The sequence below is a fragment of the Ailuropoda melanoleuca genome, chromosome 1 (assembly GCF_002007445.2).
Source record: "Ailuropoda melanoleuca isolate Jingjing chromosome 1, ASM200744v2, whole genome shotgun sequence".
Lineage (NCBI taxonomy): Eukaryota > Metazoa > Chordata > Mammalia > Carnivora > Ursidae > Ailuropoda > Ailuropoda melanoleuca.
Window position 1 is genome coordinate 37,484,399 of NC_048218.1, and position 25,901 is coordinate 37,510,299.

General features: G+C 38.4%; 1 protein-coding gene across 3 annotated transcripts in view; it reads right to left on the reverse strand.

The window, feature by feature from the left end:
* VGLL3 (vestigial like family member 3) overlaps positions 1 to 25,901 on the reverse strand; it is a 51,795-nt gene that overhangs the window by 21,121 nt on the left and 4,773 nt on the right. The window contains exons 2-3 of one of the 3 annotated variants that reach the window (XM_011228064.3): positions 16,011 to 16,128; positions 6,930 to 7,457 (exon numbers count right to left, since the gene is read on the reverse strand). In XM_011228064.3, the coding sequence (XP_011226366.2) occupies positions 6,930 to 7,457; positions 16,011 to 16,128 (646 nt within the window). Of the gene's footprint in view, positions 1 to 6,929; positions 7,458 to 16,010; positions 16,294 to 25,901 lie in introns of all 3 variants that reach the window. The other 2 variants (XM_011228062.3, XM_019802254.2) reach the window with 2 other exon arrangements.

The following is a 25,901-nucleotide window of genomic DNA, read 5'->3' on the forward strand; positions in this document are numbered from 1 at the left end:
CTGTGGAGAGAAAAAAAAATAGGTAAAAAGGACATTTGGTTACTCCTAACTTCTCCATTGGTGCCCAGTGCTCCTTATCCATTATCAAAATTTAAGTTCTCAAAGAATGTTTTACAGGCTTCTTAACAGAGTAATTCTATTCACTGGTTAATCAAGGCCATTATTATGAAAATCTCTTCAGAAATAATTCCGTTATGCCTTAACATCTGAGGGAATACTAGAAATATAGCTTCTTGTTTTTTTTTAAGATTTTATTTATTTTAATTGACAGATAGAGACAGCCAGCGAGAGAGGGAACACAAGCAGGGGGAGTGGGAGAGGAAGAAGCAGGCTCATTGAGGAGGAACCTGATGTGGGGCTCCATCCCATAACACCGGGATCACGCCCTGAGCCAAAGGCAGACGCTCAACCGCTGTGCCACCCAGGCGCCCCTAGAAATATAGCTTCTTGTACCTATGGAAAATTTCACAGCCATTAGCCAGCAAGTTATTTTAAGATCTAGTAGCTATTGTAGCTTTGTTTTTCTGTCTAACAAGGGTCAATGTCCTATCCTGTAATACATAATCTTGATTTTACTCCATAACTGAAGATATGCTCATTAGTGAGAGATAAACCAGACACTGTTTAATATCTGGCTATAATCATAGTTTGGGGCAGAATCATATAATGATTTCCTTATCAAATCTATCACTTATGCAAATGTATGGCTAATGCTTATTTGAAAATTTTTTTAAGAAACCAGAAGATACACCAACATATACCAATTCCCTTTTAGATCCAGATTTCCCAAACCTGTGCTATAGTGGAGAATGTTGTTTTGTTTTGTTTTCTAATATCAGGCTACTTAAATGTATTTTAGCAAAAAGAAACCGTTTATGTATATTTTATATTGAGCTATTATGGCATTCCTCAGAGTAAAAAAATAGGTAAATAAATATGTAACAAAATTGTAGCTAAAATAACATGAGGAATCCTAAGAAAAATAAATCTGTGGCTCGGCTGATGAAAACAATCTCAAGCCATGAGCAGCTTGTGTTTATAGAGAAGAAGTCACACCACAAAGCATGACCCTTTTTCCTTTTGGTAAATTTAAATATAGTGGATGAAGTGGAACTTATAAATAAAATCGACTTTGTATTTCAGTAAAAAGGCCTCATGAACAAATCTTTACTTGCAAAATTAATTCAAACTGGTTGAGATGAATTACATTGTATATTTTACATTAAGTAAATTCTTGGCAAAACAGGAAATAAGAATGACAGCATCTCAGTGAAATGAATTGTATGGTTACGGCCACTGAAAGGTGAATACTAGAACAGAATTTACTTAATATCATTGTAAAATATCTGAGTATGATAGAGATAGATCATATTTATATTCGCATATCCAATAATAAGATAAAATCAGGAAATATAGAAGTACATAAAATAAAAAGTAAAGTTCTCTTTCAACCCCATAATTTCACCACTAGGTACATACCCAAAAGAATTGAGAACATCAATTCACAGAAAAACCAGTACATGAGTGTTTATAACAGCATCATTTGTATTAGTCAAAAAGTAGGAACAAATCAATGAGTGAATGGAGAAGCAAAATGTGCTATATCTATACAATAGAACAGTATCTCCTTCTAAAAAGGAAGTTCTGATACATGCTACACGGAAAAGTCTAGAAAACACTGGCTAAGGAAAAGAAACCAGATATAAAATGCCACATACTGTATGACTACATTCATATGAAATGCCCAAAGCAGAAAAATCCATGGAGGCAGAAAGTTGATTAGAGGTTGCCAGGGCAAAGGAGGAAGAAGGAATATATATCAGGGATATATTTTATATCCCTAAGATATAGGGATTTCTTGTTGAAGTGATGGAAATGTTCTGGAGTTAGATAGTGGGGACAGTTGCACATGAACATACTAAAACCACTGAATGGTACACTTTAAAATGGTAAAGCATATGATATGTAAAATATAATTCAATAATATATACATACGTATGTGTGTATACACAGGCATATATATATATATATATTTATTTATTTAAAGATTTATTTGAGAGAGAGAAAGAGCACGGTGGGCAGGGGCAGAGGGAGAGGGAAAGAATCCCAAGCAGACTCCATGCCCAGAGCAGAGGCCAACACGAGGCTTGATCCCAAGACCCTGAGATTGTGACCCAAGCCAAAATCAAAAGTCAGAGGCTTAACTCACTGAGCCACCCAGGTACCCCTCAATAATATATTTTTTAAAGATTTAATTTAAGTAATTTCTACATCCAACATGGGGCTCAAACTCACAGCCCCAAGATCAAGAGTCACGTGCTCCACTGACTGAGCCAGCCGGGCGCTCCACCAATAATGTATTTTTTAAATCTACAAAAAGTAGGGGTCTGATCACCTTCCCTTAGAGCTAAAATTTACAGAGTAGCTATTACTTGCAGAGCACATTTGTAAATGTTTTACTTCATTAATTCATTTAATCCTCAGTACAACCCAATGAAGCATCTTTTAAAGGAATTTGAGGAACCAAAGTGGTTAAGTAATTTGCACAAAGTTCTGTAGCTACTAAGTGATAGAGTGGGGCTTATAAAACCAGGCAGTCTGGCTTCAAAGCTCAGGCCACACACTAATTGCCAGGAGCAATGATCATTAAAAGTTGTGATATATGCCTCCAGATAATTTTTATTGAGGGAGTGCAGGCACACACATGCATGTGTGTGGGTGTAGACAGATAAGAATGATCCGTATGGAACTATCCTAGAGGCCAGCAAACCATAGCCCACAGGCCAAATCAGGCTCACTTCTGTTTATATAGGGCCTATGAGCTAAGAGTAGAAGAATGGGATTTATATTTTAACATGACTGAGAAAGAAGGGAATACAAAAAGAAGAGTAGCATTTCACGACACATGAAAAGCATTTCATGACAAATAAAATTCAAATTTCAGTGTTCATCAATGAGGTCTTATTGGGACACAGACATCTTCACTTATCTAAGTTCTGTCTGTGGCTATAATCACTATGCGATAAAAGCCGAGTTGAGTAGTGGCAACAGAGATAGTGCGACCCCGCAAAGCACTGAATATTTCTATCAGGCCCTTTACAGAAAACTTTGTCACTAAGCATTGTATCATATTGAACTTTCCAGATTTTCTTAGTTTCTTTAAATGGCTGCAAAGTAAAAATGCACCTAAAACTATTAAACCTTTCCCTACTGATGAATATGTCATACATATCTTTACCAAATTGCTCTCAAAATAGCTGGATTCATTTATTTGCCTCCTAATGGAACGTGAAAATGACCTACACTTTGGTGGCCTCGATACCTGCACATTGAAGCAGTTCCAGACCTGTCTCCCCTGAATACAAGCTCTTCCCTCGACTGCTCAGTAGCCACCCAGTGTTGATGCTTAGTCCTGAACTCAGCCACTGTTTGGGGCTACCTGGTCTGCTCAACTTTGCGTAGCCTGTACAGAGGAACCCAACTCGCATTCCTTTCAACTATCCTACCTTCTTGGCTTGGGCATATGACACAGAAACTTCTGTTCTTTTTAAGTAGTTAGAAAAGTGGAAGGGTAACTCCTATTCTTTAGTTCCCCTGCAGTGGATACTGCGGTGGGCCATCAGGTCCCTCTCCATTCCATGCTGAGACTTGGGAATTGCCTTCAGCAGAATAAAGTCACTTTGCCTAATGTAATGTCCCCTTTCCAGAGAAACACATCCAGAAACTGGTCAGTGCAGATGTATAAAAACCCATCGACCTTGACTTAAAGTAGGAAAATTAAAAAGTACCACCCCAACTCCAGAGCTCCTTACAGAATCCACTAAGCCTCTGTTGAATGCAATCATAGTGAGACTTCTCTTGCCCAATTTTCTCATTGCACAAAGATGTTTCCCTGAGAACTCTACCCCATAAATTGTCTACAATCAAATCTGTATCTTAGGTTCTCTTTCCCAGGGAAACTGACCTAAAACACTCTGCTCTAAATCGTCCCAGAGAAAGAGAGATGTGATATTTGATAGGACTTCTGAGTTTAGGAGAAGAAAAGGAGTACATATAGCTCAGCCCCTCCCCCAGTCTCTCTTTTAGGCCAGCACCCACGCAGAGAGGCGCACGCTCCTCCTGCTTCTGTCCTTTGCAGGGTAGGCACACCAGGTTCGTGCCTCAGACCATGCTTTTCAAGGCAAATCTGGGCAACCATCAATCTCTTTTCACAGTAATGAGGCATTAAACTATGTGACAAGGAAGAGGTCTAAGGGAATCTTCTCTGAAGTCTGGATTTTTTCTAGGACTGAATCTCCCAGAATCTAAACTTAGGGGAAGATACTAGAAGTCCAATTGTGGGAGTAAACCAAACTGAGTATCTCCAATTCAGCCTGATCAACGACTATGCCAATGATGTGATCTTTATCTGCTTTATTCCTTCTCCTTGTTTTCTCGGCTGGATCAAAACTATGGGACAGGGGTGAATCTTGGTCATCATCCTAAACCACACTGACAAAGAGGAGCACTATGTATTTCCAATAGGTAAACCTGCATTCCTTATTATGAACAGTCCAATAGGTTTTAATAGTCAAATTTATCTATATTTACAAGGAAATGGTACCCCAGCAACTTCTTAGATTTGGGGTAGGTTTTACTTCAAATCAAGCTTGGGCATTTTAGATTTAAGAAGCAGTTTTCAAATAGGAAAACCAAGCTTTGTTTCCTTATTGTTAATGTATCTATGTACATCCAGCTCAGATTTAGCTTAAGAATTAAAAACAATAATATAAATAAAGTGCCTCTCGCAACACCTTATATGTAGGTACTCAGTCAATGTTAATTCACAGCTCAGTAAATCTTACGAACTACTTATGTTAGACCCAAATGGGTCCACGCTGTAGGTTTTTCAATAAGAACAAAAACCTCTCTCCTCCACTTCCAAAAGGCAGGATGACTTTTCATCCCGAAGAGACTATTTCAAGCCAAAATCCTGAACTATGAGTAAGTGAATAAAGCTCACACCCAAAATAAGGAGGAGTGCAAAAGTAGGTAGCAGCTGACAGAGAAATAGAAACAGGGAGCAATAGGCAATCACGTCCCCTTTCCCCTTTATGTTATGGAATGCACAGTATATAGACTGAATGTCTGTGACCCTCTCAAAGTTCATATGCTAAATGCTAACCCCCCAAGTGATGGTATAAGGAGGCAGGATGTGAGTAGGGAAGTGATTAGGTCATGAAAGCAGAGCCTTCTTTAATGGGATTAGTGCCCTCATAAAAGAGAGCCCAGAGAATTCCGGTCTCTTCTACCAGTTGAGGACACACTGAGAAGACAGTGTCCACGAAGCAGGAAGTAGACCCTCAACAGACACTGAATGTGTTGGCACCTTGATCTCGGACTTTCCAGCCTCCAACACTGCGAGAACTAAATGTTTGTTGTTTAAGCCACCCAGTGTATGGTATTCTGTTATAGCAGCCTAGACTGACTAAGAAAGGAGAGAACATTTCCAATGCCTGCTAAGAGTGCTGTTAGCTCTGGCCACACAGATACCCCAGAAGTGAGATAGGGAAGAGCCTCCAGAGACTGGCTGCCCATGATGGCAGTTACCAAACTGGGACTCTAATCTGATCTGGCCCCAGGCATCAAACAAAGTAAGAACTGCCTTCATTCTGCGTAGTATGTGGCAAAGAAAGGAAGTGGGTGGTGATTAGCCCCATCACATTCTCTTTTCTAGAGAGAATCAAGTACCCTGATAGTTTGTCTAGAAAAGCAGCTTAAACCCAGGGACTTAATAAGAAGCTGAAACAGGTGAGCTTAAGCAACAAGCAACACTGGAAAGCTCAGCAGAGAACCAATGAACAAAAATAAGAATGTTCTTTTATGTCAGGGTGAATGCAACTTTATGCTAAGCAACTCTGGGGAGTCCTCTGCTGTGAACCAGCATTCAGGTTAAAGACCTTGCACACTAAGAATAAAACTAAGGAAAACTAGAAAAACTAAGAAAAGAATGAGCTTCTTTAAACTTCTGGAAAGAAAGTCCTAATATATCACAAAGTACTCCAGGAAAAGAACCTGGGATTAGAGGAGGAGGTGGGTGACTTTGGAATGTAAACTCTGGGGATGTAGTCAATGACTTGATTTGTATTTTAGCCTCTGATGCCTCTGATTTTTGTGAACTCAAACCTATTAATACTATTAATATGAGTATGAGTTGTCTGATCTAAAAACCAAGGTCAAACATTTAACACCATGACCTTCAGAATTAGTGAATTCCAGAGAGGAGCTGAATGCTCTGTGAAGAAATATTTACCCTACCAATTTTATCAAAATCTGTTGAATATAAACTCTATAGTAGTCTTTTAAGTCTTATGCTATTTAAAACAGAGAGAGAGAGAGAGGGAGCAGAAGGTAAAGGAAGGGAAGGGGAAGGGAGGGAAGACAAGGGAAATCCATTCCTTTAACATATGTTTCCTAATTCTTTTCAAAAGACCATGATGATATTCCATGGGTTATATTCCAGAAAGCAGTTTTATAAATCCTAGGTGAGACCTGACAAAAAGGAGAGGAGGTAAAATGACCCAAGCATACTACTTCTGAACTGTCTACAGCATTATACATGGTAGAGAGCACAGCGAATGAGGAGATTGAAAGAACGTGCTCAATTCTTTGTAAACATTAGGTAGTAGAGATTCCAGTTCAAAGGGACAGATGACTAGTTTAAGAAACGGGAGAAAAGTTCTGACACCTCCCTCAAGCTAGTCACCCAGTGTCTGCAGGAGTGCAGGAATTATTGCAAAGCAGTTAGTTCTATAAACATACCGTCCACGCTTAGTTTTACATAGAAGAGAACAAATATTTCGAAGTATTTAAAAACATCCTCCACATTTTTATATTTATGTCTTTACTTTTCCTTCTTTTGATGGAAAGGAGGAAATTCCCCAGCTCACCTGTTTCAAACCCCACACTTGGCACTAAGTCCACGGTTCCATGAAAGGCTCCGGCCCACGCTGAGGTAGCAGTGGTGACTGTAGTCGGATCTGTCTTTGTGATGTCACACTGGGGAGCAGGAATCCTGGCTGCACGTACTGATGGCATCAGCAGGGGCCCGTAGGACGGATCCAGGGCAGAGCCAGCAGAAGGGTGGTGGTGGTGGTGATGATGGCGGTGGTGCATGTGGGCATGGGGGTGGTGGTGCCGCATGTACACGTCATGCATGTGGCTGTAGGATGGGCTCACCTGAGATGCCAAAGGATAGTGCCAGGACTCGGATGCGGGAGGGGGAGGGGCCGGGCCAGTCTGATGCAGCCCGTGTCCCGGCCAGGGGCTGGGGTCGGCTGCGGTAAAGGTGCCAGGGGGTGCAGTGACCTGGAAGTCAGGATGAACACCCCCCAAGCAGGGTGCAGATGGGGGCTGGTAAGAGCTGGTCCAAAAGGAAGTCGGGAAACTACTCCGCTGGCTTGAGAGAGCTGAGCTGTCTGAGAAGACAGAAAAATGATTTACATAAGATTCAGTTCTAGGATAGACTTGTCCTATATGTTACTCTACTTGTCCCATATTTTACAAGCAGGCTAATTAGTAGGCACTCTTCTCGTCACACAGAGGTAAACTGATACCAGTTAAGTCTCTGAGATCCCATACCAAGTCGAGGCACACGGTTCAAGGTGCTGAATGAGTGCACCCCACTCCTTGTTTGCTTAGTTTATGCAGTCACAGTCTAGGCTAAGGTCTGCCAAGTCTGGGATTGAAAAGCTTCATTTCCTGCTGGGTGGCTTTCTGCCATCGGGTCTGAGCAGAGGTCACAGGTACATACCCTACAGGTAAAGAAAGCTTATGCCCTAGATGTGATTCAGGTAGGTTCGAAATGCTGATGTTTATCAAACTTCTTATAAACACAAATGCAATTTTCATTCAAACAATATTTTAATGCTGAAAGTAATAAATGGAAATACAATTACACTGAAGTATGCTCATTTCTCATCAAGAAGAGTGTAGCCCAAACTTATTTTTTCTGGAGAGGTCTAGGAGCCTCTGGACTGAGAATAATAGTTGTTGATATTTAGTAACAGTGACCAAATGCCCCAATCCTAGTCCAGGGGCTTTTCATGGATGTTCTTACTGGATCCTCATGCCAACTCTATGAGGTAGTTATTGTTATCACCCCCATTCTAGAGATATGGAAATTGAGGCAGGGAAGAAGCCCAAGATTTCACAGCTGGCAAGTAGGAGATGGGGCTCTGAAAGCAGGTAAGCCTGCCTCAGTGGCTGGCACTCTTCATAACTGGTCCACAAGAGGGCACAATTGCAACCATGACATGAACATCTAGAATTCTGTGAGGACTCTGGAGATCATGAGTGGAGGAGATTCAAGTAGGGCTAATAGGTGTGAGGAGGGATTAGGAGGAGGGATAATATTTAAAAAAAATAGCATTTAGAGATAAATAAAGAGGGAAACCACCCCCCCAACTCTTGTCTTCAGTTAAATTTCTCCACTTGATCATCATATTTATAGATGACCTACTATGTGCCAAGCGTAGGGAGGTCAGGGATGACCAAACAGATCACAATCTAGCAGGGGCCAGATAAATAAGTAAACATGTGCAGTGTGACCTGGTAGGAGCTCCCATAAGGGGAAGCACAGAGAGAGGGCACAGAAGCAGCCCAAGAACAAATAAATTACAAGAGTGGGTAGGGCTAGCCTTGTGAAGAGGTTGGGAAGAGTGGTTTAGGCAAATAAAAAAGTATGTGAAAAAGGCCAGAAATTACACACACAAACACACACACATACACACATGCACACACACAAAGTAGCATATGAGGAACAAAAAAGAATTATGTGGGCATAAGGTGGCAAAAAATTAAGACTATAAATTCAGACTGGGTCCAAGAAAGACCAAGATAGGCCTTGCCAGCCATGTGATGAATGGTGGCACTGTTCTGAGGAGGTGCCAGTGAGCTTTGAAGGGTTTTAATCTAGGGAATGATAAAGTCAGATCTGTGACAAGAAAGATCCACAACTCCAGCTATGGCCTGTTGTCTACTGTGAGGTATCAAAGAGCAAGCTCAGGCCTGGAAGTCAAGAGAGCTCAGGCAGAGAGCGAGCACCTACCAATTACCTTATCTGATCTCATGACCTCCAATGGATCTGTTGATCTCTCTGTGGCTCTGTCTCTTCCATATGAGGTATTTGAATTAAAATTCCAAATATTTTCTGGCTCTATATTTCTATCATTCTGTAAAGTGCCCTATGAAGTCTATCTCTAGGTGAAGATAAGGTTGCCCATGACTCATGCATGTATAAGAAGATACTATTTTCATACAGGGTTCCACACAAAAGAATCTAGCTAGATCTTTCCACCGAGTGAAGAATACCCTAAGTACTCTGAAATAAAAGTATTCAGAAATCTGACATATCCATGTTCTCACTTCATAAATTTCCAGGACGTAGTTTTCTTACCACAGAGGAAAGCTTCTGTCAATGGAACCAGCCACCCTATATGTAATTGGGATCTCACCGTGGTGTTCAAATGTTTCCTTTCTCCAGCTTTCCTGACGACTTTGGCACTAACACTGCAGACCCTTCCCCTCTCTCCCTGTCAGCCCTACACCAGGGCTACCGTCATTCACCCCATTCATTCTGCAGACAGACAGCTATTTGGTGTCTCACATTCAAGTCTGTCCCCTGCAGAATCTCCAAGGATCTCAAACCCCTTGGGGAAATAAAAAATAATAATAATAATAATAATGATATTCTCCAAGAGGCAAAGGATGGAAGCGCACACTGTTCTTCAAGCTTCAAACAGTCCAGGCAAACTGCTAACTGAACGACTTTGCTTTGTCACCATCGAATCTATCAGAAAATAACACTTAAAGTCAAACTTACTGGCATTGGGGCCAGTATGTTTTATTTCAGAATTGTCTCCCTTTGACATGTGAAAGGTGGCTGCTAATGACCTGCAAAGAAAGCTGTGTAAGCTGTGAGACGAAAATTCGATTTGTCTTAAATGATGGCCATTTGTAGAATATTCTGTCACACCCACAATGATCGCTGTCAATGTTAAAATTAAAACCCATGCAAAAAGTTTAGAGAGGCTCCTTATATTATACAGTGCAGCTTTGCCACACTGGATCTGCCACTTTGCTGTCACAGATTTAATCTTTGATACCAAACCCTTCATTCTGCTCATAACTTTCATCTCCTGATGGGGCCAGAATCCCGTTATGAAAACTGCTAAGCCCAACCCACAGGTGCATGCCAGAGACACCGAATTCCCCTTATTAAAATCCCCCATTAAAATGTCAAAACTACAGAGTCTATGTCATTTTCCTGGATGCTTTCCTTTTACTTCCTTTCATTTATATATACTGGGACCCAATTTTATTTTATAGATGCTTAGGCATTTGGATATGCATGCACAAATGTGACTAATGAACAAATTCCTTACCCAAAATATTACCCTATTTATGAATTATTGTATTGTAATTAGTGAACACGCTGTCAATGAAAGTGGAAGTCTATTTTTAAAAATGTGCTTGATAAAGGCTGAACAAAGCTTTAAAATGCCTCAGGGAAAAATAAAATTAGAAGCAACTTAATATTTTCCCAGTCTGTATGTCTCCTGAGATTAATATAAAGTCTGCAGAGATCTATGCAGCCTTTTTCAAAGACAGTGTTGCGTTTTACAAGTAAATGAAACAATATTGAAGAGAAAATATGTTTATGGACCGTCTACACTTCAAAACCACTATCTGGTATCTTGGTTGTTAAAAAAAATCTTAATACAAAGAAACAGATGATATACTTTGTTTCATGCCTGGGAATCAGTGTGCTTATTTCATATGTATGTAATTTTTTTTTTCATTACATGACTCTTTGCTTACGAGTACTTAATCACAGCCACATTTGTGTAATGGAAAAGCATATGAAAAACTTGTGCACAAGCAATTTCCATGCAATATTACTTTTCAGGTTAGTGGAGGCAATTCAGAACTGTCAGACGTTAATACTCCATGGTGACTTTGGACTCAATGGTACTCAATATTTGGATGATGTCAGCCAACACTGACATTATGACACATACAAAAAACCTAAATACACTTTGGTTCAATTTGCATTGGAAATAAAAAATATTTTACACACACACACACCCTTATTTCTAAAAAAACAAAATGACAAAATTGTTATATTGCCTAATACAACCCGTCCAAGGCAGACCCAGTTTTCTTACTGTGTGAATTACACAGAAATATACCTTAAGGACACAGAAGAGTTCAACATGGAACATCAAGTTATTCTTTCAATTTCATAATAGATGGCATACTTTTTATATTAGCTCTAAATATTTCTGGGAAAAAACCTCTAAGGGCAAACAATTTAAGCCAGAGAAAATTCAACATTTAATTTCAAAAATTAAACATTTTACTACTTAATTCTGAAAAAATGAAAACTATATTAAAAGGGAAATGGTACAATAGAATGTTGTAAAACCTCTATCTTAAATCATCTTTAAAATCTCCAGGAAACACTCTTAAAATAATGATACAAAACATCAACATTAAAAGATAACATTTACCTTTCTGTTAAGTGAAAAAAATGTGACTCAACTCTTAACCCAAAGGCTCCTTACTGTAATTTAATTCCCATCCTCTTCTTCTGTTTCCCATGAAAACAAATTGTTGCGTCAGAGGTGAAGGCTATGTTTCCCAGTGTTTTCTGTCACTCAGGAATTAGGCATTACTATTATGTCCAAAGTTTGTCCTCTAGTTATTTTGTTCTAGAGTTGCTCACAATGGACATTGTGACTCAAATGGGAGTTTCAAGGAGGCAGGATGATGAGGTAAGTCAGGCCTCACTTTCCCTCCATGTGTTTGTCCTAAACTTGCCGGCAGCCATGACCTCCAGTGCCTCCTGGAGATGCAGCTCCGCTGCCTTTCCCAGTCTTGCCCAGCTCAGGAGACGATTGTCCTTCCCTTTCTCCTCTTTTACTGTCTCAGGTTAGTGCTCATTTTGAGAGGTCTTTGCAATGAAAATGAATTGCTCTAAGCAGACACTATATAAATAAATCAAGCAATAATTATTTTGTAACAACAAAATATCAAGTTCACCACACAGCAAGGTTCTTCGGTTAGTGATATTTTCATTTTGTTAAAGCTAAACTGCTCCACTTTCCTACACACACACACACACACACACACACACACACACATACTTTTTGTAGTAACACTTGGGCACTGAGATCAATGCATAGACCTATTGGAAGCCAGTGTTTCTATTTAGATGGGGTTAAGAGGGTAATCAGATTCATTCCGTTTTCTCAACTGAGAAGCCCTATTCAATCCTTGTAAGAATATATACTGGGATAAGAGGTAATTGATGTGATATTGTGCCAAATAAAGTACAAATATTTCCTATCAATTGTTTGCCTTAAAGCTACAAACACCTAAAGAGGACTTTCCTAACTCCGTCAAGACACACACTTCAAGTATGACCATTATTCCAGTATTAGCTGACACTCTATCTTTGTCTAAAGATTTACTGTGGAAATATATTCTGCAATCAAACATAACTCAGTTTTAAATTCCTTTGTAGCACTGTAGCACTTGTGTAGCACTGTAAAAACTTCATGCCATAAATTAGACCCTTTAATTTAATACAGCTGGTCAGCAGCTCCTGCATAAAGCATCATCACCATGGCCATCAACATTGTCAATAGCATTGAGTAGCTACTTTGTCCAAGACACTGTGTTTTTGCCAGAAATACAAGCTTCCCAAAAACAATGTTTCTGGATAAAAACCCAAGGTTGGTTTTCTATGTATCAATGAGTGGAAACTTACTTAAGGAAGAGAGAAAAGGCATCTATCTGATCATTTAACACCTTGCATAAAGCCCTGTGCCACAAATAATTCATACACATTATCAAAGAATCTTTACAATAACCCTGGGAAATACAGATCAATAAACACATATTATAGCTGAAGTTGAGCTTGGACAGATTTAAGTAATTAATTAAGTAATTAATCCAAGATCATGTTGCAGTCATGGAACTTCAAAATGAACACAATCCAATGACTGCATTATCCAAACCTGTGTTACTTTGGCAATTAATACAAAGTTACCAAGAACTCTCTTCACCAGACATCGGAATCCCAATTTACTATACTTCTCTTAAGGATAGTATTTTCTAAACCTTTAATTATATTTTTGTAGATCTCCTTTCAATCACATCCAAGTTGTGTATGTTTATCAAAAACCGACTAATTCACAACTAGGAACAACCATGGCAAAGTTTTATCACAAACGGAAAGTAAATAACACACTTGAAATCACAGAACTTCACAGAGAAAAGATCTGAACAGTCACTTAATTCAACCCCCTAATTTTATAAACAAGGAAACTATAACCAAAGATTTCACAGTTAATGCCCATAAATTCTATATTGAGAACTTTTTTGTTTTCTTATCTGGGATAAATGGTATGAATGTGAATCATCTAATTCAGTCATAATCATTCAATTCATATGTATTCTTGACTTTCCAGACAGAAATGCATTATCTTGAGTATTAGGGAAAATGATGTGAAAACTAGATACGATATATGTAGTCTTAGTCGGAGAGGGAGAGATGAAAATTGAAGAGCCTGCCATGTGTGCCTGCACTGCACACCCTGACACACTAAACCGACAAAGCCCTAAAAATCCTAGTCTTTCCCTAGCACTCTGCTTTTCATTCCACTCAAGGCAGCACTCTTGCTTCTCACTGAACACTCTGAGCTCAGACCTTCCACAGGGCCTTTGTACTTGGTGTCCTCACTGCCTCAAATTAACTTCCCTTTAGATGTTCATATGATGAGGAACACTCTTATTTCCTTCAGGTCTGTGCCCACATGTAACAGACTCAGAGAGAGCATCTATCATCACCCTAAGTAAAACAACACCTAGCATTTCATTATTTACTTATTACCTGCTTCTTCCACTCAAAAGTTTCATGAATGTAGAGGCTTAGACTCTCAAGTTCACGCATATATTTCCACTGCCTAGAACATAGTGGGACCTTAATATTTGCTGCTTATGTCAATGAATGAAACAGGAGGTAGATTTGAAGGCCAATTTTAATATAATCCCAAGAAAATTTAATAATAGTTACTGAAACATTACCATTATCCATCCCTTCTACTTGGACATTGGACATCAGTCCAAAGACCTCTATTCAGTCACACAGATAACGGGAAAAACACTGGATTGTAGAGTTTTTGCAATACACACTTGAACCTCACTTGAAACTATCCCGGTTATAATGTTATAGATAATCACTCACATCTAACTGTAATTTTGGGCTCTTGTTTTTATATTCCAGATTAACTGATTACTAGGTTGTATATGCCACTATGCTAAAAAAAAAAAAAGAAGAAGTAGGCATTGTATTTAATACCCTCCTAGGACAGATTATCATGATATGATTTATTACTGATATATCAGACTCATTTATTAAAGCCAGCAAATTTACTGAAGTTTTCCTATTTTTCACCTTAAACACATATTAAAAGTATTTACCACATGCTATCAAATAGAATATTGGTCTACTCCACAGGCATCTTAGGCTTCTAAGGACTAAGTTCTCAGTTTTGTAGGAAATCCATGTTTACTAATCAAATAAGCAATTATGCTCCCCAATTCATTTCTATCAAGGTCTCCATCATTTGGGTTTGTATTCCACCTTCCTCTCTCTAGTCACTACTATCTTAGTGTTGTTCATATGTACTAAAAAGAAAGAAAGAAGGAAGGAAGGCAGACAAGCCGGCAGTCAGGTCAGGCCTGGCAATTACATATAGCCAAGACCTCTCCCACAACAAAGCAGAAGCATTCCTCTGATGCTGAGAGGGAATGACCATGTATTACCTCTTACCTGCCCTCTACCACAGGTGGCCTACCACAGGTGGCCAGCCTTTCCTCACCATAGGATCGCTTGGGTCACTGGTTAAGATGTGATTCCCAGAGCCTCCCCTTGGAGACTGATTTACCAAGTCTGTGTTAGAGGCCTACAATCTTTGCTTTTAACGGCATTAGATTAATGATTTTCAACCTTGAGCCCGTATCGGAATCACTGGGAGGGCTGGTTAAAGACAATTTGCTCTACCCTTGAGTTTCTGATTCAGTAGTTCTGGGGCGCAGCCCAAGAATTTGCATTTCTAACAAGCTCTCATGTGATGCCCATGTTCCTGGTACTGGAAACCACACTTTGAGAATAATTTTACTAGAGGCTTCTTATAACCAGGGGAGTTCAAAAGAAACATCCATAACACATTTCTCTAAAACTATCATTGAAATGATACATTATTTTCCCCTAACCTTGTAATTTGCCCAATTAAGATGTCACCCAGTGATTTTCTGTGAGCCAGGAATCAGATTCAAACACACCTCTGTGACCTCTGTAGAGAAGGAAATAGAGAAGTGGGTGGCCAAATGACTGCTTTACTTTTACCAAGGTAAAAACAATAGTCTAAACCATGTAGACAGAGTCAATAATGTCTGGATTGTAAACGGCAAGAGTTCATACCACAACAAAGCAGGACAGAGAAAACTATCAAGAGAACACAGAAGGCTTTCAAAGTTTGTACTCCTGGGTCAGACTCAGATTTCTGCTATGTCACCACGTAGCACCTAGTGGAATGAGCAAGAGCTAATTTTTAAAAGCTGATCCAGGCACGCCTATTATTTAGAGATCCAAATTGGGCCATTGGGGCTTTAAGGAATGGCGCTTCACAGCTCCGTCCTGCCACTATAAACTCAGGCCGGTTGCATCACTACTTTCCATGAGGAATTTAAGGGGTGTGACTGCATCCTTTCCAACCCTGCATTCCACATGTGACAAAACTGATCCAGCTGTTTGTCTGAAAGAAATTCCTTGCTGTCCTTAAAAATTAAAAAGCAAGTGGATATCCGTCCTCCAGGGGCAAGTCTCCAGCTGGAACCTGGTACGGGCAGTTGCGAAACAGAGACAGTGCCCCGGAAAGCATCTGCTTTTGAATTCTTACCTCGCCATAGGGGGGTTAGCCCCATCTTGCTTTTTGAAATGGCAGATTCTGGATGGAGGGTGCTGGCTTGGCCCAAAGCTCTTGAGAAGTGTTCATCCACTACTGACCCAATGTCTCCCTGGAAATAAGTGAAAAGGACACAGCGAGAGTTAAGGTACTCCATCTCGGCAGGCTGGTCTTTCTCCTCCTCCTCCTCCTCCTCCTCCTCCTCCTCCTCCTCGTGTTTGCTGGGAAGGGTGACTTCCAGAGAGTCCTGCATCTTGCTGTATACCGCTAACTTCTTCTGGGGTGGAATAAACAAAACACGGTATCAAAGACAGTTTGTAAAGGAGCATTAACCACTTAACTTTTCACTTAAAAAAGTCTACATATTAACATATGTTTGCACACTGATTCTTCTTCGTCTGCTTTACTCCATCTTTCCCCTCCCCAAACCAGTCTTCTCCTTCCCACCCTGAAAAAAGAAGTCTGTTATTTCAAATTTGGTAGGAAAAAAAAAAGTAAATTATCATTACCAGACAATATATTTTCAGAATATAAAAGACAGGTTTGTTTGGTTTCTCTTTTTCATAATCTAAACACACCAAAAGGAGAATGACTTTTAAAAATGGACAGATTCCTTCCAGTTTTTCATCAACTTTCTATCTTAAAGTTTTAATGTACATCAACATTATAGTTTGGGACAGAGAGGAATGGAGGACAGGAGGGGGTGCCTGGGGGGGGAGGGGGGAGAAGAAAAGAGCTTTCGTAAATGAAATAAACTAAAATAAAAAAGGAATGTAGCATCTTATAAAAGGATGTGGCAGATGTGCCGAACTCATTTCTCAAAAATCAAACTAAAATGACAACGTAAGTCTGTGTGAAGATCCTTTCTGCATGGAACATATTTTGCAGATGTGCCACTTGCCACCAGTATCATGGAGGGGAAAAAAGATGATGTTATGGCTTTACTGAAAACAATACACGGTGCTACCAACGGCTAGGGTGGCTTTCAAACAGAAAGGTGAAAGTTCTGGTAATTTTAAAATATTCTTAAAACATAAGATCACAGCTGTAACAATAGTCAATATACATTACACCAGGCACTCTTCTAAAACTTTGAACTCGTTACCTCACTTAATTTTCATTATTCTACATCATGGTTCTTAGTACTATCCATATTTTAAAGATGAAGAAACAAAGGTACAGAGAAGAGAAGCCACTTGCCAAAGGTCACAGAGGATGACAGTGGTGGAGCCAGAATGCAGAATAAAAACATGCAGGTATGTTTATGTGTGTTTAGAAGGGGAGGGGAGGGGTATCTAGTGTGTGTGGGGGGGAAATCACCAAAATGGTATGTTATGGTTTTCTGGCTGGTAGGTTCTGCAGTTGTTATTCCTGCTTTTCACTATTTCCAAATGTTTTTCATTGAGTACATATTATTTTTATAAGCAACGACTTCAATCTGAATTATACATATAAGATAATGCTAAAGATTATAAAACTTACTATCCTAATGATGAAATGAGCTATCATTTGTATACCTGCAAAACCCGTTTCTTTGTTATACCATTTTTATTTCAGAAAAAATGCATGCTGGAAAGTGAATGTGAGTCGAAAAAAAGAAATCATTCTAGAAAACTCCGTAAGCACATAGTTTTGCAAATGTTATCAAAACACATAACCCAGACTTGTGTTTCTAATGTAATTACTAGCTTCAAAAATCTATAGCCCCAAATTATAAATGCATCATTCAATAAATTGAATCCTTTCACCCTACCAATGAACATGTTGTTCTTTTTTTTTTAAAGATTTTATTTATTTATCTGACAGAGAGAGACAGCCAGAGAGAGAGGGAACACAGGCAGGGGGAGTAGGAGAGAAAGAAGCAGGCTCCCAGCGGAAGAGCCTGATGCGGGGCTCAATCCCATAACGCTGGGATCATGCCCTGAGCCGAAAGAAAGCAGACGCTTAACAACTGAGCCACCCCGGCGCCCCTGAACATGTTGTTCTAGAGTGAGGTGGGCCCTGAAATGTTCAGGCATATTAGGAGCTGTTGGTTATTATGTAGGAGCTGTTATTTATAAATATATGTATTACTTTATATTTAAAATCTGTGTCAATATGGTTATCGCTTGTTGATGAATAGATAATTCATTCCTGTGAGTGAATATGCCTTGCAGATGAATAGGTGACTGTAAGGACTGTGCGGTTGTATTTCTTACAATCTGTTTTGCACAGGTTTGAACATGTTTATACTTAACTTCAATAGTAAAAACACCACGGTAACAAAGGTTATGTATAAAATGAGGGGACTGAACTAAATGGCCTCTAAAGTTACTCCTGACTTTAAATTCCATTATAAAATAAACAAATATTACAATTTATTAGTCAAATCACAGTACTATTTCTCTGTGTGCATGTGTGTTTATCTGAAGTTATGCCGTTAAGCATATACACACACTCTCTGCCAAGTACACCAACATGTTAAAAGGAAGCACTGTTTTTATATAGTAAAGGAGTTAAAACTGATCTAGAGAGTGACTTCACTGTCCATTGGTGTTCATTACTATCTTTGAAACTGATCTTTTTTCCTGTTAATGTCTAGTTCAGCATCAGTTTGTAAGAGTCAGGTTTTGCATCTAATTGTTTCATTTGTTTAATTTTAACATTTATTCTTTGAAGGAAAGAGCCCTGGGCTGTGCTAATTATCCCAAGAAAGGCAATGTTTTATTTTATCCCAATTAGCAAATAATTCTTAGATGAAATAAAATTAAAGTTTTATATATGTGTAAAAGATTTACAACTGCAAATCCTGATATAAAGATATCATAGTATTATGACCAATAATAGCAGTAATAAAATATCTTAATTAATTAATGGCAGTTGAATTTAATCTATAGATTTTCAATTTATTTAAGATTACACAATTTTCTAAATGCTATAAGTTTCATTTACTCTTTTTTGACCGTTTTGAATGGTCGGATACAAATAAATTAATCTAAAATTTACATATGAAAAGTCAATATGGAGTGGGGAAAAAAGTGAACAAAATCCGCCATTGTATCAAAATACCTTTTATTAGCCTATTTTCTAAAACTCATTCTTCTGTTTATGGTTGCATCTATTCCCTATATCCTTTACACTTCATATCTATGTATATACACATAGGCATTTACATAAATATATAGTGATACATTATTTATTTTCATAGGCAAACACCAGTGATTTTATAAAAATATATGTATCGACTCTATTTAAATAAAATTTTTTCAATGAATATAAAATATGCTTTTTTTTTTTGTCTCTCCCAGCTTTTTAAGACAGGTCTTCTATTAAGTAAATACATTTGCTTGGAGACTATCAAATAAATAAAATGGAAAGGGAGCCTATGATACACCTACCAAAAGGCAGGACATAAGGCATATCTATCATTCTCTGGTACTCTTCGCAGATAAAAGTGAGTCAATTTTCACAAATTATAGGGAACCAACTTAAACAGTTACATTTACCACACACACACACACACACATGCACACACACATGCGCACACATGCGTGCATGAACACACACGATTAGTTTCACCATCAATACCACTGCTTAAAATGAGAATTCAAATGGCCTGAAAGCTTCCTGAAATGCTAGCATTGAATTTGCACACTTTTTAATGTTTTTATAGAAGAACAATATAAACAGAGAAGGCTACATATCATAAACGTATAGTTCATAAATTTCATAAACTGAGTCCATCAATGAAACTAGCAACAGAGCAAGCAGTAGAAGATCATCAGTACCCCCAGAAGGCACTGCTTCCTTCAAGACACTATCAACAGCAACCACTATCCAGACGTCTATCAACGTAGATTAGCCAAAACTGCCTTTCGTACTTTATATAAATGGACTCATACAGGATGTACCCTTTAGTGTCTGGCTTCTTTCACTCAATATCGTGTTCATGAGATTCATGCATATTGTTGCATGTAGTTTTAGACTGTTCATTCCCATTACTGTGTAGTAACCCATTTATCTATTCTACTACTCACAGGCATTTGGCCAGTTTCCAGATTTGGGCTATTACAAATAGTACTCCTATGAACATCTGAGTATGTCTTTAATGAACATATGTCTGCATTTCTTTGGGGATGTATATTGAGGAGAAGATTGCTGGGTCACAGGGTAGATATGGATGTGGTTCAGCCCTAACAGATATTGCCAGTCCTCTCAAGTAATATTAACAATCTTACACGTGGACGACCAGTTGACGAGAGTTCCTGTTGCTCCATATCCCTGTCCACACTTGGTACTGTATGTCTTTTTTCAGTTTTGCTCTCCTGATAGATAGCCCAATTTCTTTTAACTTTTTTTCGCTGAGGTGAAATTCACATAAAATTAACCTTTTGAAAGTGAATGATCCCGTGGCATTTAGTACATTGAGAATGTTGTGCAACCACCATCTCTATCTAGTCCAAAACACTTCATCAACCCAAAGGGAAATTCTGTACCTATGACGTATTAACTCCCTATTCTCTGACTCCTCCCCACCAGTCCATGATAACCGCCAATCCACATTCTGTCTCTAGGAGTTTATCTATTCTGGGTATTTCATATAAATTGAATCATACGTATGTGACTTTTTGCTTCTAGATCCTTTCTCTTAGCATGTTTCTAAGGTTCCTTCACACTGAAACAGTACTTCATTCTTTTTATAGCTGAGTAATATTCCATTATATGTATATATCACAATTTGTTTATGCACGTATCCACGGACAGACATTTGACTCATATCCACCTTCTGGCTACTGCAGATAGTGCTGTTAAGAATATGTGTATACATGTATTTGGTTGCATACCTCTTTTCAATTCTCTTGGGTAGGTATGTATGATAGTTGGGTCATATGGTAACACTATGCTTAACTTACTAGGGACCTGCCAAACTGTTTCCACAGCAGCTGAACCATTTTAGATTTCCACCAGCAATGTACTAAGGGTCTAATTTGTCCACATCCCTTGACAGAAAAATAACACTTGTTATTTTCTGGATTTTAAAAGAATTATTATTACAGCTATAGCCATCCTAGTGGGTATGAAGTGGTACCTCACTGTGGTTTTGATTTGCATTTCCCTAATGACTAATGACGTTAAACAATTTGCATACATTTAAAAAATATTAAGTGTGAGCACAAAGAAAACAGGAACAGAATTTAAACAACAATTGACTCATATGCTGACAATCACACCATCTTAATATGCTCCTCCATAGACTCTAAAGCCTTAGCTACTTTTTGATATCTGTGCTTTGGTGACTGTAAATCAATTCTTTGCCTATTTTTAACTAAGTAAATTATTCATGTGCACTTTTGCCATATTCTGTATTCACTCGGTGTTTGCTCCCTGGAATGAAACTTGCCTGGTGTTACATTCTTTCTTGAGAATAATATATAACATTCAAAATGTTAAGAATAAATCTCAAATCATCAGAACCTAGATTTCCTGAATCGAGGTCCAAAGGCAATCTAGTTCATATTTTTTTCCTAAAGATGCACACTCACTTCCTAAAAATATCCAAATCTCAGAAATGCTCATGCTCTTCTTACAAGACTCTGAAGAATTGTTAACCAAAATAAAGATGTCATTCAAAGGGACTTCAACACCTACGAATTGGTTTATTTAGTGCCCATTAACTGGCTCATCCCCATTTCAGAGTAATGACAATATTCCCCCAGGTGAAATGACCCTACGTTAGGTGAAACAATGACAGAGTTAGCAGCCACAAAGTAAAAACTAACTCACGAGAAGAGGTTAAAGCAGCGTAGGAAGGAGTAGGCCCAGGCAGGGCAGCCCATACCCAGCTACCTCACAGCCCGCCACAAGGCAGGACAGGAACAAACTCTCACAGGAATGTGCAGGGGAAAGGATTTGTCTGACAAGAGAGACTTCCATGTCAGGAGCCAAATACCACTAACTCCCCAAGGCTTAAGCTTACAAAATGCCAAATGATTACTGTGCATATGTGGAAACTTCTTTTCCTAAAAAAACAAAAGTATTTTAATGAATCATTGGATATTTGGAAACAGCTTTGTCTTTTTTTTGTTGTTGTTGTTCTTTTTTCTTTTTCTTTTCTTTTTCCCAATTTCTACTGGCTCTTTTCTCTAAATGCAATGATTCTTTTATGCTTAAAAAACATGGTTGGCGCCTATAAGAAAGGATCACTAGCCTGGAGTAAATGTTTCAAATTCCCTATGTTTCAAAGTGTATAGTCCATAAAAGCAGCTGACTGCTCCTTGATCGTATTTTTTCTGAGTTTACTTGGTAACAGATTTTTAAAAATAATCTCAGAGAGATTTGCAGTTTTGATCCTTAGCCTATTTGGAAGAGGAGGAGGAATCAGGTTAAGGGAGGGTGGGTCGGGATGAAGAGCTACGCCACAGGCTTTTTACATATCATATTTTGCTTCCCTCTCTAAAATACACACAAATACAAACATTTTGTCCAAATAATTGTTTCCAATTCACATATGCAAAAACTGATTTGCTTTGCTAGGATCATCGAACTAGTAAATGGCCGGGACAGGATTAGAACCTATTTCTGTCCGACTACAGAACATGCGCCAAGAAAACAGACTAAAGGAAATGAGTCACTATATATTTATTTTAATTGAATAAATAAACAGAAGCCCACAATCAGCAAGACATCAAATGGCATCCCATAACTAAGGAGAGTCAAAGTTACTTATAACATTAAAAAAAATAGAGATGTAAACATCTATCAGAGTTATGGCTATTAAATCATGCAGTGCTCTTCAAAATAGATATATATCTACATAAAACTGAAGTCTATACCTAAAAAGGTATTGTACCCTTGGCAAGTCAGATACATAATACAACTACCTACCTTTTTCTGGAAATTCTATTTTGAAAATGTGACCAGAGCCAATTTTGTGAGACACAGTCATAACTTGAGATTCTGTTTGTTTGGTTTGTTTTGTTTTTTTATTTTTCTTGACAGGAGGAACAAACCAAAAATAATATTAACTTGATCAGCTATTTTTGAGCACACTTGCCTCTCAATGATTCTGGCCATTACCAAAAATCAAACTCATCCCTTCCAAGGATGAAAAGTTTCCAGTTTTAGGATATTCCAGAAAAATATGCCACATGCTTTGAGAGAATTTAAAAATTTGCATTCCCAAAATATTTTAAGCAATGATCACATCATAAGGGTATGTGTTCTCTCTCAAACTGACTACTTTGAATGAAACAAGTTTCCAATATGTGAATTGCTGATATGTCTTTATAATCCTATTACTAGACATAGGGTATGACTTCATTTTTAAAAATTCATCTGTTATTCATCGAATCGCCAATTAATTCCTCTTTTCTATCAGTAATTGTGCAAAGACATGGAGCCACAAAGATAAAAGTCATAGCCTATTGCTATACTCAAACTGCTCAAAGTTACTTGGAAGAGCATTGTAAGGGCAATGACAAATGAAGAGAACCTCACAGTTTATCCATATGGCTAATTGTCTAATTTCTCCAAGTAGCTAACATTTAAAAATTTTAAAATAAGAAAAGCAAGAAGATAACATTAGGTAAATTATTAATTGTTTCCTTGTTTCCAAAGAAGTCCAGATGGCAAGGGACCACAATAGAAAAGAACGGTACTAGGAAGGAGGATTTGACCAAAATGAGTCCATGAGTCTGGGTAAGTCACCAAACAGTCTGGCGCTCTTCTGAAAATGAGGAATTTTGAGACTCGATTATCTCAGAGGTCTCGTCCAACTCTATACCCTAATAAGCAACAGGCTGGAGCTCTAGACAAATTCACACTTAATTTTGTTTCTTACGCTGGCCGCCTCTTCTGATTTTGCAGGACACCAGCCAAAAGTACCCTACAGACCATCAAAGACTAATTCATTTCTAGACACGGGTCATCGAGCCCAATTCCTAATAATTAGTTTTGGTATCTCCTTTACATATCTTCACAGTAACAAGAAAGGATGCCTCCTTCAACCGCCCCGCCCCTTGTTCCATCCGCCAAGGACAAGTGTTTTGGCAAACTAAAATATTATATAGTTCTAAGGAAAAGAACACCTGTTTACTTTAGGTCATTCTTCCTTTCTTTTCTTTCTTTTTCTTCCCCTCTACTAAAGCATAAGACAAATGAAAAATAGTTCGGCTACCCCAGTTCAGACCACACTTTTAAATTATTGGCATAAATCTGGTATCTACTGAAATATCTATAAATATGGCATATATGACTCGTTTTTAGCAGCAGATGTTTGGGTCTACTGGTTCAAGGCACTGTTGGGTCTTCCTAAATGAATAGTTAAAGCAGAAAACCAGCTGCTTAAAGAGGTGCTTTTTGAAAGAATCAGGGCAGAGTTTTGCCCAAAATTATTTCCTTCTCTGTGTCTGCCAGAACCTGAAATTCAAGTATCAGACAGCTTTTTGTTTCTTGAATGAAAACATTTTTCTGGAGATAATACCTTAAATTATGATCTATTACTGGATGAATTAGTTTGGGATTTTTTTTTAAGCTAGCTGGAAACAGGGCCTATGGGAATGGGATCCAACTTCAGCACCCAAGTTTTAGAATGACAGAAAGACTGATAAACAAGTTTGCCTTAGGATCTGCTCTGAGCATCCTGAACATAATATTTTTAGTCTCGTTGAACATTCCCCTTGCACATAAGGATACAAGACAGAAATACGCATATTCCCCAAAGGGATCAGCCTAGCATCTTTGCTGCAATAGCCCAGAGTCACTGTGCATGATGGCAAGCTTCTACCCTCTGAACACCCTCCTTTTCTTTGGCATGGCACATGTCCCTACCATCCCCAACTTCGTGAGATGGGAGACTTTATTAAACGTGAGGCAAACTAGGACTTCCTTGCATTTGTCCAAAATACCCCTTCCTTTCCAAAGAGTGTCACCTTGTCCTGGCGTTTGGTTTCCTGGTAAACATATCTTCACTGTGCATGATTTTAGAGATTCCAAGCCTTCCCTTTCTATCGTTATTGTAATCTCTCTTCTGGTTGACTGCCAGAGACAACAGTTTAGTTTGGTTATTTTAAAGTTTAATTTTTTTTTCTCCAGCTTTGAATTTTCTGACTGGAAAGTTATTGGGAGCATAAAACTCTGGGGCACTTTAAGCTTCTAAGTCTGTTCAGTCAAGTTAATTTGTGCAGTGTGGAATCATAGGGGCTGTTCTTTCTCAAAGAAGTCCTGTATGAATGCATATAAGTCCACGTAAGTCCTTGCTTACAGTTGCAAGAAAATTGGATCCTCCACCTTAAATAAGTTGGCTGTGTATTAGACTATTTGGGATATAATTGTATTCTTTCCATTTAATGAATCTAAGCTTACGTTGGAATAACAGTAATATATGAGGCACTTAAAGCTGACTGCTAATACCACTTCCTGAAGATTATTTTAAAATAAATAAACGTTCATTTGCTAAGTGGATATTCTGCCTCATCAACAGAGGATGCAGAATGGATAGCAAAAATCATTAGCATAATACAAATGCTTTCAAAAGGACTTTGGAATGCCTAAACTAAAAAAGTACACTACCAAGGACTTGGAAAGAATTTCTAGCTCCAAGGCCAAAGAATCTACTGCATATTAATCTTCTTTATCAAAAAGTTGATTTGGAGCACTAAAGACAAAAATAAGCCTATTGTGCAATAGCAAAAAGAAAAAGAAAAAAGCTTGGGAGACTGCATGGCATGGTGGAAAGATGCTACGTTGGGGAGCAGGGCATCTGGTGGTCCTAATTTCGTCACCAATTAGCTTTTGAAATCTTTGGCTAGCCATTTCAGCCCTGTGAGCATCCATTTTCCCCTTGCAAAAGGAGGGGTTGAAGTACGTTTTTTCAAGGTCTTTTCTTCTGAATATATATAATATATA